Source organism: Triticum aestivum, chromosome 3B (assembly GCF_018294505.1).
Source record: "Triticum aestivum cultivar Chinese Spring chromosome 3B, IWGSC CS RefSeq v2.1, whole genome shotgun sequence".
Lineage (NCBI taxonomy): Eukaryota > Viridiplantae > Streptophyta > Magnoliopsida > Poales > Poaceae > Triticum > Triticum aestivum.
Window position 1 is genome coordinate 25,106,300 of NC_057801.1, and position 12,302 is coordinate 25,118,601.

A 12,302-nucleotide genomic window follows, 5' to 3' on the forward strand; every position below is an offset into this window, starting at 1 on the left:
GGCCTTCCCTCGTGCTGCCTGTCAGAGTCTGCAGCGCAGCGGAGCGGAGCGGAGACGAGTGCGGTTGATTCAACTGCCCCTCTCCCTCTTCATTTCCCTCTCGCACCAAGGCGGAACAGAAGAGAAGAGAGCAGCCAAATTTGACGGACGCATTCCGCCCCTCCGCCGCTCCCCCCACCCCCCAAAGCTTCCAAAAAACCAACCCACGGACAGCGAGCGCTACGATCCAATCCAAAGCAAGGCAAGGAAGGAAACCTGCCCGCCCCGGCCCCGATCGATCCATCCCGACCCCGACCGGCCCCAAAACTTGCCATACTCGCTGCCAGGCCCGGCGGTCGGTCCTTATTGCCGGGGTCCCAACGCGGCCGGCCGGGGAGGAGGCCTGTTCGTGGTTCCGCTCGGGAGATCGATCGACGTCTCAATCCGGGGCCCTCGCGAGCCTCGGCGGCGGAGGGGGACGAAGGCCGCGTGCTCCGGGACCGGTTGCTTGCCCGCCCGCCGGCAGTCTGGTCCACGGCGCCCCTCGGGCGGCGCCAGGTTGGTTCCTTCTCCTCTCTTTCCCTCCTCCTCCTCCTCCGCGCATTCATGCCTGCCGATTATTCCCACCCAATTCCCGACCCTTCAGTACTAGAATTGCCATGTCTTCCCCACAAATTCAACACACTAGACTGTAGACTTCCCCCCTCTACTTTTCCGTGGTTCTAGACGGCCCGTGATTCCGCCATTGACTTGGGCAGGCAGGCTCATCTGGGTCAATTCCCCCATGATAATTGCCTAGCACCACACATGGATTTTTATTTTTTTTTGTATCTAAAGGGGGGGAAAGGACAGGTGAAACTGAAAGATCTCGTGAGTGGGAAGGAGCAGAGCAATTGCCGTAGCCAAACACTAATACCACTAGGTCAATTTCTCCATGATAATTGCTGCTACGAGGCCTGGATTTCAATTCAGGGACTGTATTATTCTCTCTACACACTAGATGGGGGATGGGGGAGAGAAAGGACAGGTGAGACTGAAACATCTCACAAGTGGGAGCAGTTCCAGGACCTAATCATCTCTCTACCGATGCTGCCGTGGTGGCGTCTCTTCACGATGCGGGCAGGCATTAACTCGTGCTAAATTGCAGGTGGACGGACGACAGGCAGTGTGCCTGAGAAAGCCGCGTGTGGTGCGTGCAAAAAGATGATGAGATGGGCTTAGGAGCAAGACAAGAACCAGTGGGAACAAAGGCGTAAAGCACCGAACAAAGTCATCTCATCTGCCTGTCAGTCACCACGCCAAGGTGTGCGTGCTTGTGTTGTGTGGAATCCTGCTACAAGAGTGGAGCGGCTTGTCCCTGAAGCCGCGGGGCCGAGGGTGCAGCGGAGATGCCGAAGAAGGGGCTCAAGAAGCTGCACGCCAAGGATGCGCTCGACTTCTTCAACCAGGTCATGGTGGAGCAGCCCCTGCTGCCGTTCCTCATCCCGCTCGGCCTCTTCGCCTGGTTCGTCGAGCGCTGGGTCGTGCCCTTCTCCAACTGGGTGCCCCTCGCCGCCGCCGTCTGGGCGACCATTCAGGTAGCTGCCGTTTCTTTCCCCTGTGCTTTGTTCAGATCATGAACAGATTCGTAGGCCGTTTCATGCCATCTTACTTTTAGCATAGCCTGTATAATGTCTGGTCTTGGGCGTTCACATGAACTTTTGTACTTTCTGAAAGAGAAACAGAGTGTGTATAATGTTGGTCTTGGGCGTTCACATGATACTTTTGTACTTTCTGAAAGAGAAACAGAGTGTGAGGTGTGAACTATAACTTTTTATTTATTCAGACACTCTGATCTGTTTTGTTTTGTTAAGTGCTAATAGTGATTTTGAATGTGAGATTAGCAGCAACAGCATTTTATCTGGGTCCCTAATGGTTTCGTTTGTCTCCTTAGTTCTCACCCTTTTGTATCACTGATGCAGTATGGCAGGTTTAAACGGAAGATGGCTGTAGAAGATTTGAACAAAAGATGGAAGCACCTTATACTGAACACAACAGTATGTGCTGTTCCCTTGCTTTATTTATGTTACTGTTTGTTTATGGAGATACAGTCATGCTCATTTTACTCTGTTGTATAGCCTACCACTCCAATAGAGCCTTGCGAGTGGTTGAACAAACTTTTGATTGAAGTTTGGCCCAACTACATGGAGCCAAAACTATCAAAGAAGTTCCAATCTACTGTCGAGGTGAGCTTCTGCGCCATATCTTGAAATTATATTTTGTGCTTGGATGCAACTTAGTTCAAAAGGTTTTGGCAAATCAAATTAGATTATACTACTCCTATATGCATTTGATGGAATTTGATGATCTATGAATCAAATTCATTACCAAATTCCTTTTGGTTCTATTAATTTGAGGTAGTCAATATGTACTGCAAGACATGTTGCTTACTGGTTTCTACAGTTTTTTTTTATAAGTAGCTGACCTGAGTCTATAACTTTGCAGAGACGCTTAAAGAATCGAAAACCAAAACTGATAGTAAGTTCCCCTTAATTCATTTTCCTTGTTCATTTGCTATTCTGGTTGCAGTGCTAAAACTTTGGTTTTACATCCCCAGGATAAAATAGAATTACAGGAATTCTCACTCGGTTCTTGCCCACCTACCTTGGGAGAGCAGGGTATGCGCTGGATGACTTCAGGTGAACAGGTAGTTGTCCATATTCTGTATTGTGTGCTATCTGAAAGACTTGTACAATCCATAGTTTATTTAAGACACAACTTAACACTATAATTTGTTTATTTTTGAATATGCAGCAAGTCATGTCCTTGGGTTTTGATTGGCACAGCAAAGAGATGAGTGTGATGTTTATGGCGAAATTAGCGAAACCTCTGATGGGCACTGCTCGCATTGTTATAAACAGCATCCACATCAAGGGAGATGTATGTCTTCTGCTCTCTCCATTGGTTATGCTCTTTCTAACCATTATATCTAATTGGAAAGGGACATATTCCCAACTTTGTTTAATGATGTCAAGAGGCTGACTACAAAAAATGTGTTTTTGTAAGAGCCATTTAATTATGAGTTGTTGACAAAGGAAAAAAGCTTGAGCATGCAGTTTAGATTATAGGCGTTTGTCACAGCAAGGACATGGTGTCTTGTGTTATTTCACAGGAAGCAGTTTTTTTGCGAGGCTTAGTGCATTTCCTGTACATTGATATTTTTTATCCCAATGGTTATGCCGTTACCTGCTTTGTCTTGACTACTCTCTCCGTTCCAAATTACGTGAAGTTCTAGTTTTGTCCTAATTCAAACTCTCTAGATTTGACTCAGTCTATGGGAAATGTGCTAATACTACACAAGTATATATAGTATAGAAAATATATTTTATGATGGATACGATGAACTAATTTGGTGTTGTAGATGTTTATACTCCCTCCTTCCCAAAAGATTTAAGTCCTTTAAGGTTTGTCTTATGTCAGACTTTTTAAAGTTTGGTCAAACTTGAGAATTTGACTTAAGAAAAAACTTAGGGGATCTATTTTGTGGGAAGGAGGGAGTATAATTTTCTAAACTTGGAATGGGGGGACTACATTGTATGTTAAATATATCTGAATTGATAACAATCGACTCTCCGAGTTGCAGCACCGTACTGTGCTGTGCAGGATTGAGTTCTGCTACTATCTCTGATTTAGATTACATTGTTGCAGCTTCTACTGAGTCCCATTCTTGATGGCGAAGCTGTCCTCTACTCTTTTGAATCTACTCCAGAAGTCAGGATAGGTGTAGCATTTGGAAGTGGTGGAAGCCAAACAGTTCCTGGTATGGAGTTACCGGGTGTCTCAACATGGCTGGTGGGTCTGTGTGGACCATTTAGTTCAGCTCTTGATATCTTTGCATTTTCTTAACGTAATGGTGGCGGCCATTGTGTACTGACATTTATAAGGTTAAATATCCATTCAGGTAAAGCTTTTGACTGAAACAATAGCCAAGACAATGGTTGAGCCTCGCCGTCTCTGCTTTTCTTTGCCACCAGTAGATCTGAAGAAACAAGCAGTTGGTGGTGTTCTTTCTGTTACTGTTGTTTCAGCTAGTAACCTTGGCAGAAAGAGCAGAACTAATGAGTTAGGGAATCAGCAAAGCTCAAGTGGAAGCACTACACCTGGGACTCCTCTTAACAGGAAGGCACATACATTTATTGAGGTGGAAGTTGGCACTTTGATGAGAAAAACAACTACTTGTGAGGGTCCAAATCCTACATGGAATAGCACATTTAACATGGTACTGCATGGAGAGACAGGTTTTGTCAAGTTTCTTCTGTATGAACTGGATTCCGATGGTGTCAAGTATAATTACCTAACAAGCTGTGAGATAAAGGTAGGGTACAGATAGTGCTCTTCTTCTTTCACTATGTTTTTCATCACTTTAGACATTTGAGGTTCTTCCTGCATAACAAAGGCGCTAAGAGTCAATTTAAACAGGTCAAGTATGTTTTAGATGGTTCAACAATATTTTGGGCTATAGGACATAATGATGGTGTGGTTGCAAGGCATGCTGAGCATTGTGGAAAAGAAGTTGGAATGGTGGTTCCATTTGAGGAGGATATCACAGGCGAGGTAACTTGCCTATTTATTGCCGTTTCTTCTTTAGTAACTATATGTGCATCATCAGTTCTTTTTCACATAATATACAGCCTGTTTGTTTTTAGACCTGATATAAGATTGTAATTTCTAATACATGGATTCATATCTGCTGGCTAATTTTCATAAGCTAACTAAAAAAAGTATATTAGTCTGTCTGCTTTGCCAATTATGCCATATGTGTTGGAGGTTATCCTTACTATATGTATACAGTTACATATTTGAACTGCTTTATATTTATTGATTGCACTGCAAACCGTTCCAAATCCTTTTGTTTGCAGTTAACTGTCAGTCTTGTGCTAAAAGAATGGCAATTCTCTGATGGGTCGGTTACATTGAGTAACTCTCTGAGCAATGAATTTCAATGTTCCATTGATGGATCACCGAAGCTTCAGTCAAGGACAGGAAGGAAGCTCAGAGTCAAAGTAGTGGAGGGTAGGGCCCTTGCAGTAAACAGTAAATCTGGGAAATGTGATCCTTATGTGAAACTCCAGTATGGAAAGGTTTTTGTTACCTTGCTCAACTTTGGTTTCACAAACAAATCAGTATATTTAGCTTAGATAATTTTGTGTTCTAACATCAGATTGTTCCACTAGGCTTTATACAGAACAAAGACACTCTCTCGTACGGCCCAACCAGTTTGGAATGACAAGTTTGAATTTGATGAGATTGGTGGTGGTGAATATCTGAAGGTCAAATGCTATAATTTAGACACATTCAGTGATGATAGCATTGGCAGTGCAAGAGTAAATCTGGAGGGACTTCTAGATGGTGCTAGCCGAGATGTCTGGGTACCACTTGAAAAAGTAGATTCAGGAGAGATCAGGCTCGAAATAGAGGCAATATCAAATGATCACAACGACAGTCTGAAGGTGTGTATACCGGCAGTATTTTGCTAAGAACCCTACTAAAACTTTTAAATTTTTATGTCCAGTACAATTATTTTAGTAGTACGCATTAGACCCTCCACTACTAGTTGTTTATCCTTGATTCTGTTTATTCAGATAGCTTCATATAGTCTTTCTTGGTGTGCCATTTTTTTCAACTGATTTGTGCATTTGGATTGTGAATTGCACTCCTTTTTTCAGAGATCAAGCAGTAAAGTTGAAGCTGGCTGGATCGAGCTAGTAATAATTGAGGCTAGGGATCTTGTTGCTGCTGATCTTAGAGGAACTAGTGATCCATATGTCAGGGTGCAATATGGGAACAAGAAGAAGCGAACCAAGGTCTGGTGATTAGTTCTATTGATGTTTTTCATCAATAATAAGTTCCATTACATTTCTCTTGCATGGAATCTTTCCCAGTAGAAACAGCGGGAGTCATACTGAATTTCTGAGCAGTTTTTAAGCAGAGAAAATAAGCTCAGTACCATGGCGAAGGCATAAACTGCGCACACGTACTGATCTAGTAGTACCTATCATGAATAATTATTTGATAGTGTGTCAGGTTACTCTAGATTATCCAAATTCAGTAAGCATAGCAGTGTGCTAACTCTTGCAACCATGTCTTTGCCACCATTTCTATATCTGGGGCCGCAGTATAAGTCAAATCTTTTACTTGCAGTTGCTAGGTGCGGCAACCAGTTTGAGCTGAATAATTCCTTCCATGCAGGTCATTTACAAGACGCTGGCTCCAAACTGGAACCAGACATTTGAGTTTGCAGAAACTGGAGAACCCCTGATCCTGCATGTCAAGGACCATAACGCGGTCCTTCCAACCGCCAGCATAGGCAACTGCACCGTCGAATACAGCATGCTTTCTCCGAATCAACCCGCCGACAAATGGATACCGCTGCAAGGAGTGCGGAGCGGAGAAATCCACGTGAAGATTGCCCGAAGAGTTGCAGCAGACTCGGCAAAGAAAACCAGCCTGCTGACAGACGCGTCCGCCCTTGGCAAAGGACACAAGATATCAGCACAGGTGAGCCAATGCATAAATCTGTCCATGCTTTTTTCTGTTCACTCCTGCCACTTTAATTCTCCTCTGTGATGAACATCACCGCTTGTATGTCCCGTGTGATGGACATCCTTTGAAACTCTGGGCAGATGAGAGACAGCCTGAAGAAATGCTCGGGCTTGGTTGACGATGGCGGCGATGCGGAGGCGCTGTCGCTGGCCCTGACGGAGGTGGAGAGCGTCCAGGACGAGCAGGATCTGTACATACAGCAGCTGGAGCGGGAGAAGGCCCTGATGCTGCAAAAGATACACGACCTTGGTTCTGAAATCGTCAGGACATCCTCCGGTCCTGCAAGGACCTCTTGCTAGTAATTATAATTAGATCAACAAACACACTTCACAGACGAGATGGCAAAAAGTGCTAATCATTTTTCGCAGAACTATGTAATTATATAATTTATCAGCGGTTGCTTGTAAGTAAGTAGATGGGTAGGAAATCAAGGCGAAATTATCACGTCACGACGCCCTTAAAGTTGTACAAAAAATGAGCTGTAAATTTTCAGAAAGAGTCTAAAATAATTTGTGGTATATTTAGTGCTGAAGCATCAGTATTTGCACTTTTGCAGCTTACCAAAGGCTGATCCTTTTGCACACGGGTTTACAATGCTACCATGGTTTTGGTAAAAAAAACTTGCTGAATTTCACACGGGTTTACAGTGAACCCTTCTTTTTTCCATTTTCTCATGCGAAATGCTAGTACAAACAAACAAGGATCATAGAAAAAATTTAGCTCCTCTAAAATACTTGATTTATGATAAGATATGCAATGTTGGCGCGAAATTCGATCCGAACAATGTGCTGCTCTGCTATGGCACGAAAATGTAAGGAACTGTATGCAATTGGGGTGCATCTTCCAGTTTCTGATCATCCTGTAAACAAAATGGAATCAGTACAATAAGAAAAGCCATTTTCCATCTATGTAGCCTACTGAAATTACAGGTTAAACTTCGTGCCGTCTGGCCTTGCTCCAGACCATAATTAACGCGCGGGGAAACAAAAATCATGTTTTGTGTTGGAAGGGAAATAAGCTGTACACAAGTCTAAAGCCCAAACTACACTGATTCTAGCATGATCTGCAACTAAAATTCAGACATAAGTGACCCCCCAAAAAAGTTCAGACAATAAGTGAAACATATCGAATCACAACTGAAATTGAAGCTGATTTTGATCATGGAAAATATAGTGAAGACAAACGCAAACATGGACGCAGGAAAACTTTAAAATGCACAAACATAAATAAGGCTTTGCACAGTTTGTATAGAAACTGAAGGTTTCAAGTTACATCAGATGACTTATAGTATACTACTCCTGAATCTACTACAGCAGAGAAGAAACAAATAAGAAGCAGAGAGGATGGAGCTGCATCTACTACTGAATCCTCTCTGCAGCGAGCTCGCGGTTCCTGACGAACCCGACGTAGACTCTCTGAACATGAGATATGTTGTCCTCTTCCGCCGTGGAATCCAGGGTCAGCTCTTCAAGCGTGGCCACGTGTTCGATCCCGCACGGCAACGACTTCAACTCCGGACAGAGCAGGAGCTTGAGATCGACCAAGCTGGGCATCGCCCCGCTTCTTATCGTCATCTGGCTGAGACGCGGGGCTCCCCAGATCTTGAGCACCCGGAGCTTCTGAAACGACGTCTCCCGGAAGCGCATCCTGGTGCCGTCAAACGCATCGTAGAGCTGGAGCTTCACCAGCTGCTGCAGCTCCTCGAGGTAGCAGAACATGTCCTCCTCGAGCTTTGACCAGACGAGCCGCAGGATGGTGAGGCTTTTCAGTTTGCTGATCAACAAGAAGAACCGGGGCAGTGATTCTTTCTCCAACGTCCCTAGCAAGAAAAGCTTCTGGAGTAACGGGGGCGGGTTGAGCGCGTCGAGCTGCAGAACCTCCTGGTCGTCATCCGCGTGGATCCCGAGCCGGGTGAGATGGACCATATTGGTGATGGCTTTGAAGAGCTTTTCGCAATGGCGGCCTTGGACTCTACTGATGCGGAACGACCTCAATCGAACCAGAGCACCGAGGTAACGGACCATCTCGGAGCTGGATTCCACCAGCAGTAATGTCTGCAGGCTCGCCAAAGACCACATGCCAATAGGCGCCGGCACGCCAATGGAAGGAACGAACTGCATCGCCGGTATCTGTGGCTTCACAGTGACGATGAGGTGCGTCAACTTAGAGAGCCTTGTGATTTCCACTGGCAGGTTGGTGATCTTGCTTTTCCAGGCGTCCAACACAAGCAGATTCTGCAGCCTTCCAATCAGCCGTGAGATATTTGCAATTTTGGTCCGTCTAAGGCCCAGATAACGCAGGTTGAACAAGTCAAACACCTCGTTTGGCAGGCTCTCAATCGAACTATCTTGCAGGTTCAAGACAGACATTAACTGAACAGACCTTGAGAACGAACGGAGCGAGCCAAAAGTCAGCGAATTCTGGAAGACAAGCAAGGAGCGGAGATGCGGCACGGACTCTGCAAGGTGCGCGATATCCCCTCTTTGGATTGATAAACGGCGTGCTTTCCCAATAAGATTGGTCCTTGAGTAATCGAGGACAATACAAAAATTCTCTTCGCGTGCCTTGGAGAGGGCCAACACACGAAGGATGTCATGCATCTGGAAATCATCGACATATCCTGATTCATTCCTCTTAACCTCCACCAGCAGGCACCGGTTGATGAGTTCGGTCAGGTAATCCTCTGCGACCTCCTCCAGCGTCTTATGCTCACTCGCCTCAATAAATCCTTCTGCGACCCAGAGCCGCACTAGCCACTTCCTTTGCATCACATGATTCTCTGGGAACATGCAGCAGTAAAGAAAGCAGTTCTTCATGTTGTGTGGCAAGTCTTCCAAACTAACCTTCAAGATTATGTTCATATCCAGGATGCAATTGTTTGTAAATTGCAGCTCAAGAGTTTTGTATACATTCTCCCACTCCAGAAAAGTCGCGCTCTTGAATGACAGTAGGCGCCCGATGCACACAATAGCAATCGGCAAGCCATTGCATTTCTCCACAAACTTGTTTGCCCAATACTGCAATTCTGGTGGACAGTCTCTGTTTTCATTCTTCCAAAATGCCTCTTTGCAGAACAGATCCCATGCATAGTGATTTTGCAAGGGTTGCAGGTTAATCATCTGGGCTTCGGAAGCAAGCAGTGCCACCTCATATATCCTTGATGTGAAAATTATCCGACCAAGCTTGCCACCAAAAAACGCATCTTTGCTGTCAAACCAAACATTCACACTCCAAACATCATCTAGGACAAGAACATACCTTTTCTTCTCTAGGTAACGGCGGATTGTCTCCACCAGGCTTCTGTAATCTGTGACATCAACATCCTTCGGAAATTCCTTCTTCCTGTCATTCTTTCGGAACTCTTCAACAATCTGTCTTAGCAAATCATTAGCCTCATAGCTATGAGACACAGTGATCCAAGCACAGGTGTCAAAGTCAGTCTTGATGGCGTTGTAGACATGCGCAACAAGTGTTGTCTTACCAACACCTCCCATGCCCCAAACAGTGATGATCATGTGTCGCTGCTCCTCATCTTTCATCCATTTCTTCAGCAAGTCTCTGTTCTCCGCAATCCCCACAAGATCATCTGCCCTTTTAAAATGTACAGACTCTGCAGGTCTAATACTTAAGCTGCCTATTCTTGTCAGTTTTGCGTCCCTCTCAACACCCTTGAGGTCATACCTGCGCCTCCTCTCTGCAGCACTCTTGAGGTTTGCTTTGATATCACGCAAATTGTTGGCTAGCCGGTACCATGTCTTGATTTGCTTGACCCTCCTAATTGCTTTCAACAGAAACATCCCCTCACGGTCCTCCCCCAGCTTGAAGGTGAACTCGTCGATAACATCCTCGATGTTAAAGGCAAGGCCCCTGATCTGCTTCACAAATGCAACAGTTGTCTCGTCTGCATCCTTGAAGCGCTCGACAGTTCGGAAGAAGGCCTGCATGCTCTCCAGCTCCTCCTTCATTTCCGTACCTCGCCAAATAGGCCTTGCAGAGCAGATGCTTCGACGAGAAACGACTTCCCTAGCACAGCTGCTTCATTCGCCAGGGCATCCCCAAGCTTCAGGATTAGCAACCAGATTACACCCTCTAACATGGTTGCCTCCTAGATGGAGCTGGCTATACAAATCTTTGCTTCAGTAATGGAGTTGTTGGGTAATGACTCATGAGTATGCTATGAGAACCACAGAACGTTTATATCTTTGGTTTAGTGGAAAACTCCCAAACCAATCCTGTGGTGTGCAGTGTGCATATATTTCTAAAGTAACCTTACAAGAAGCTTGAATATTACTATTGCCTAGCGGTAGCACACCCACTAAGCACCACCCTTGTCCCTTTCAAGACCTGAAAAGATGGAATCTTCTGTCTTTCCAAGAAGATTCACCACCAAAACGGTCAATAGTTTACATCTATCTAGCGTCTCTTGCTGTTGTCTTGGTTGCCATTTACAACCGTAGCATCGTTTTCAAGCTGATGTGGCCTTGAGTATCCTGGAATATACCACTTTAGATGCAAACCAATAAAAGATTAAGGCAACGGTTGATGACGGGGCAACCTACTAATTTAGTATTGTTCTTGTTTATAACACGTCCACAAACAACTGAAACAAATAATGCGATGAACCCAATGTGGTGGAAGAAATATTGAAGGAAACACCAGCGCATTGCAAGTAGATTACTGAGCCCACGTGGGATGAATGTTCTATTGGTCTTCCGTTGAGTATCCGGGAATATACCACTTTAGGCGGAAACAAATAAAAGACTAAGGCTGTGGTCGATGATGGGGCACGTACTGATTTAACCTTTTATACTTTTCATTCAAGAAGATTCACCGCCAAAACGGTCAATAGTTTAGATCTAGCCAGCGTCTCTTGCTCTTGTCCTTGGTTGCTATTTACGACTGTAGGCAGCGTCGTTTTCCGGCTGATGTGGCCATGAGTATCTGGGAAAATACCACTCTATTAGCTGGAAACCGATAAAGGTTAAGGCTATGGTTGAGGATGTGGCACGTACTAATCTAGCAAGTGTCGTGACCCGGTTGTTCTTGTTTATAGTAAGTCCACAGACACCTGGAACAAATAAAAACTTTGGAAACAATGAAGAGGAAGAAAACATTGAAGGGAACAACACTATGGAATTGCCACTACATTACCGAGCATGTGCCGGTGGGATGAATGTATTGGGTCTTCTTCCATCGACAAGATTTGCCAGTGCATTGCAGTGTCGTTGTCGGCGGGCAGCAGGATCTTTCCTGTCACTGCAATTTCCTGGCAGGCCGGTGGATAGATATACCCATGTTTTGGGTGGGGCATTCTGTCGAACACTTTCTGCGCGCCCTTCCATCAGAATTCAGAACCCTTTGCTTGCTGATCCTGCGCTCAGTTTGAAGCATCGAGAACCCAAATTTTGTGATTAAAATAGACAGAGTACTCAGGATCGAAGGGTAAGCAGCCCAGAGGAATGCGTTCTGATCCGTTGTTACTTACAGTAGAGCTGAGGGCTCGTGGCTTCTCGGGGGAGACGCGTCCCGGGACCAGAACTACTGCACCGCGTCCGTGAAGTGGTCCCCGCCTCGCCGCCGATTCCATGTGCCATGGCTGGCGATGGAGCCGGGGCGAAGAAGATGGGAGCAGGGAGAGACGCAGGACGGAGGAAGAAGAAAAGGTGTTGAGGACGCCACGTTGACGATACCGGCTGACATGGAGCCACGTCCGCAAAACTGCTAACGTGGCCACGTGGGTG

At 45.4% G+C, this 12,302-nt stretch overlaps 1 protein-coding gene and 1 pseudogene across 1 annotated transcript; one reads left to right on the forward strand and one right to left on the reverse strand.

Moving 5' to 3' along the window:
* Positions 1-1,319: 1,319 nt before the first annotated feature.
* On the forward strand, positions 1,320-7,093 carry LOC123068349 (synaptotagmin-4; the record flags this gene model as incomplete). The annotated part of the gene is given in 14 exon segments (XM_044490923.1): positions 1,320-1,556; positions 1,941-2,015; positions 2,097-2,204; positions 2,464-2,496; positions 2,576-2,665; positions 2,773-2,898; positions 3,667-3,810; positions 3,920-4,333; positions 4,438-4,572; positions 4,878-5,099; positions 5,193-5,468; positions 5,685-5,822; positions 6,208-6,516; positions 6,642-7,093. Coding segments are annotated over 14 exon segments (2,478 nt in total). The 3' UTR covers positions 6,861-7,093.
* On the reverse strand, positions 7,063-12,264 carry LOC123068348 (disease resistance protein RPM1-like; annotated as a pseudogene).
* Between the last annotated feature and the right edge of the window lie 38 nt (positions 12,265-12,302).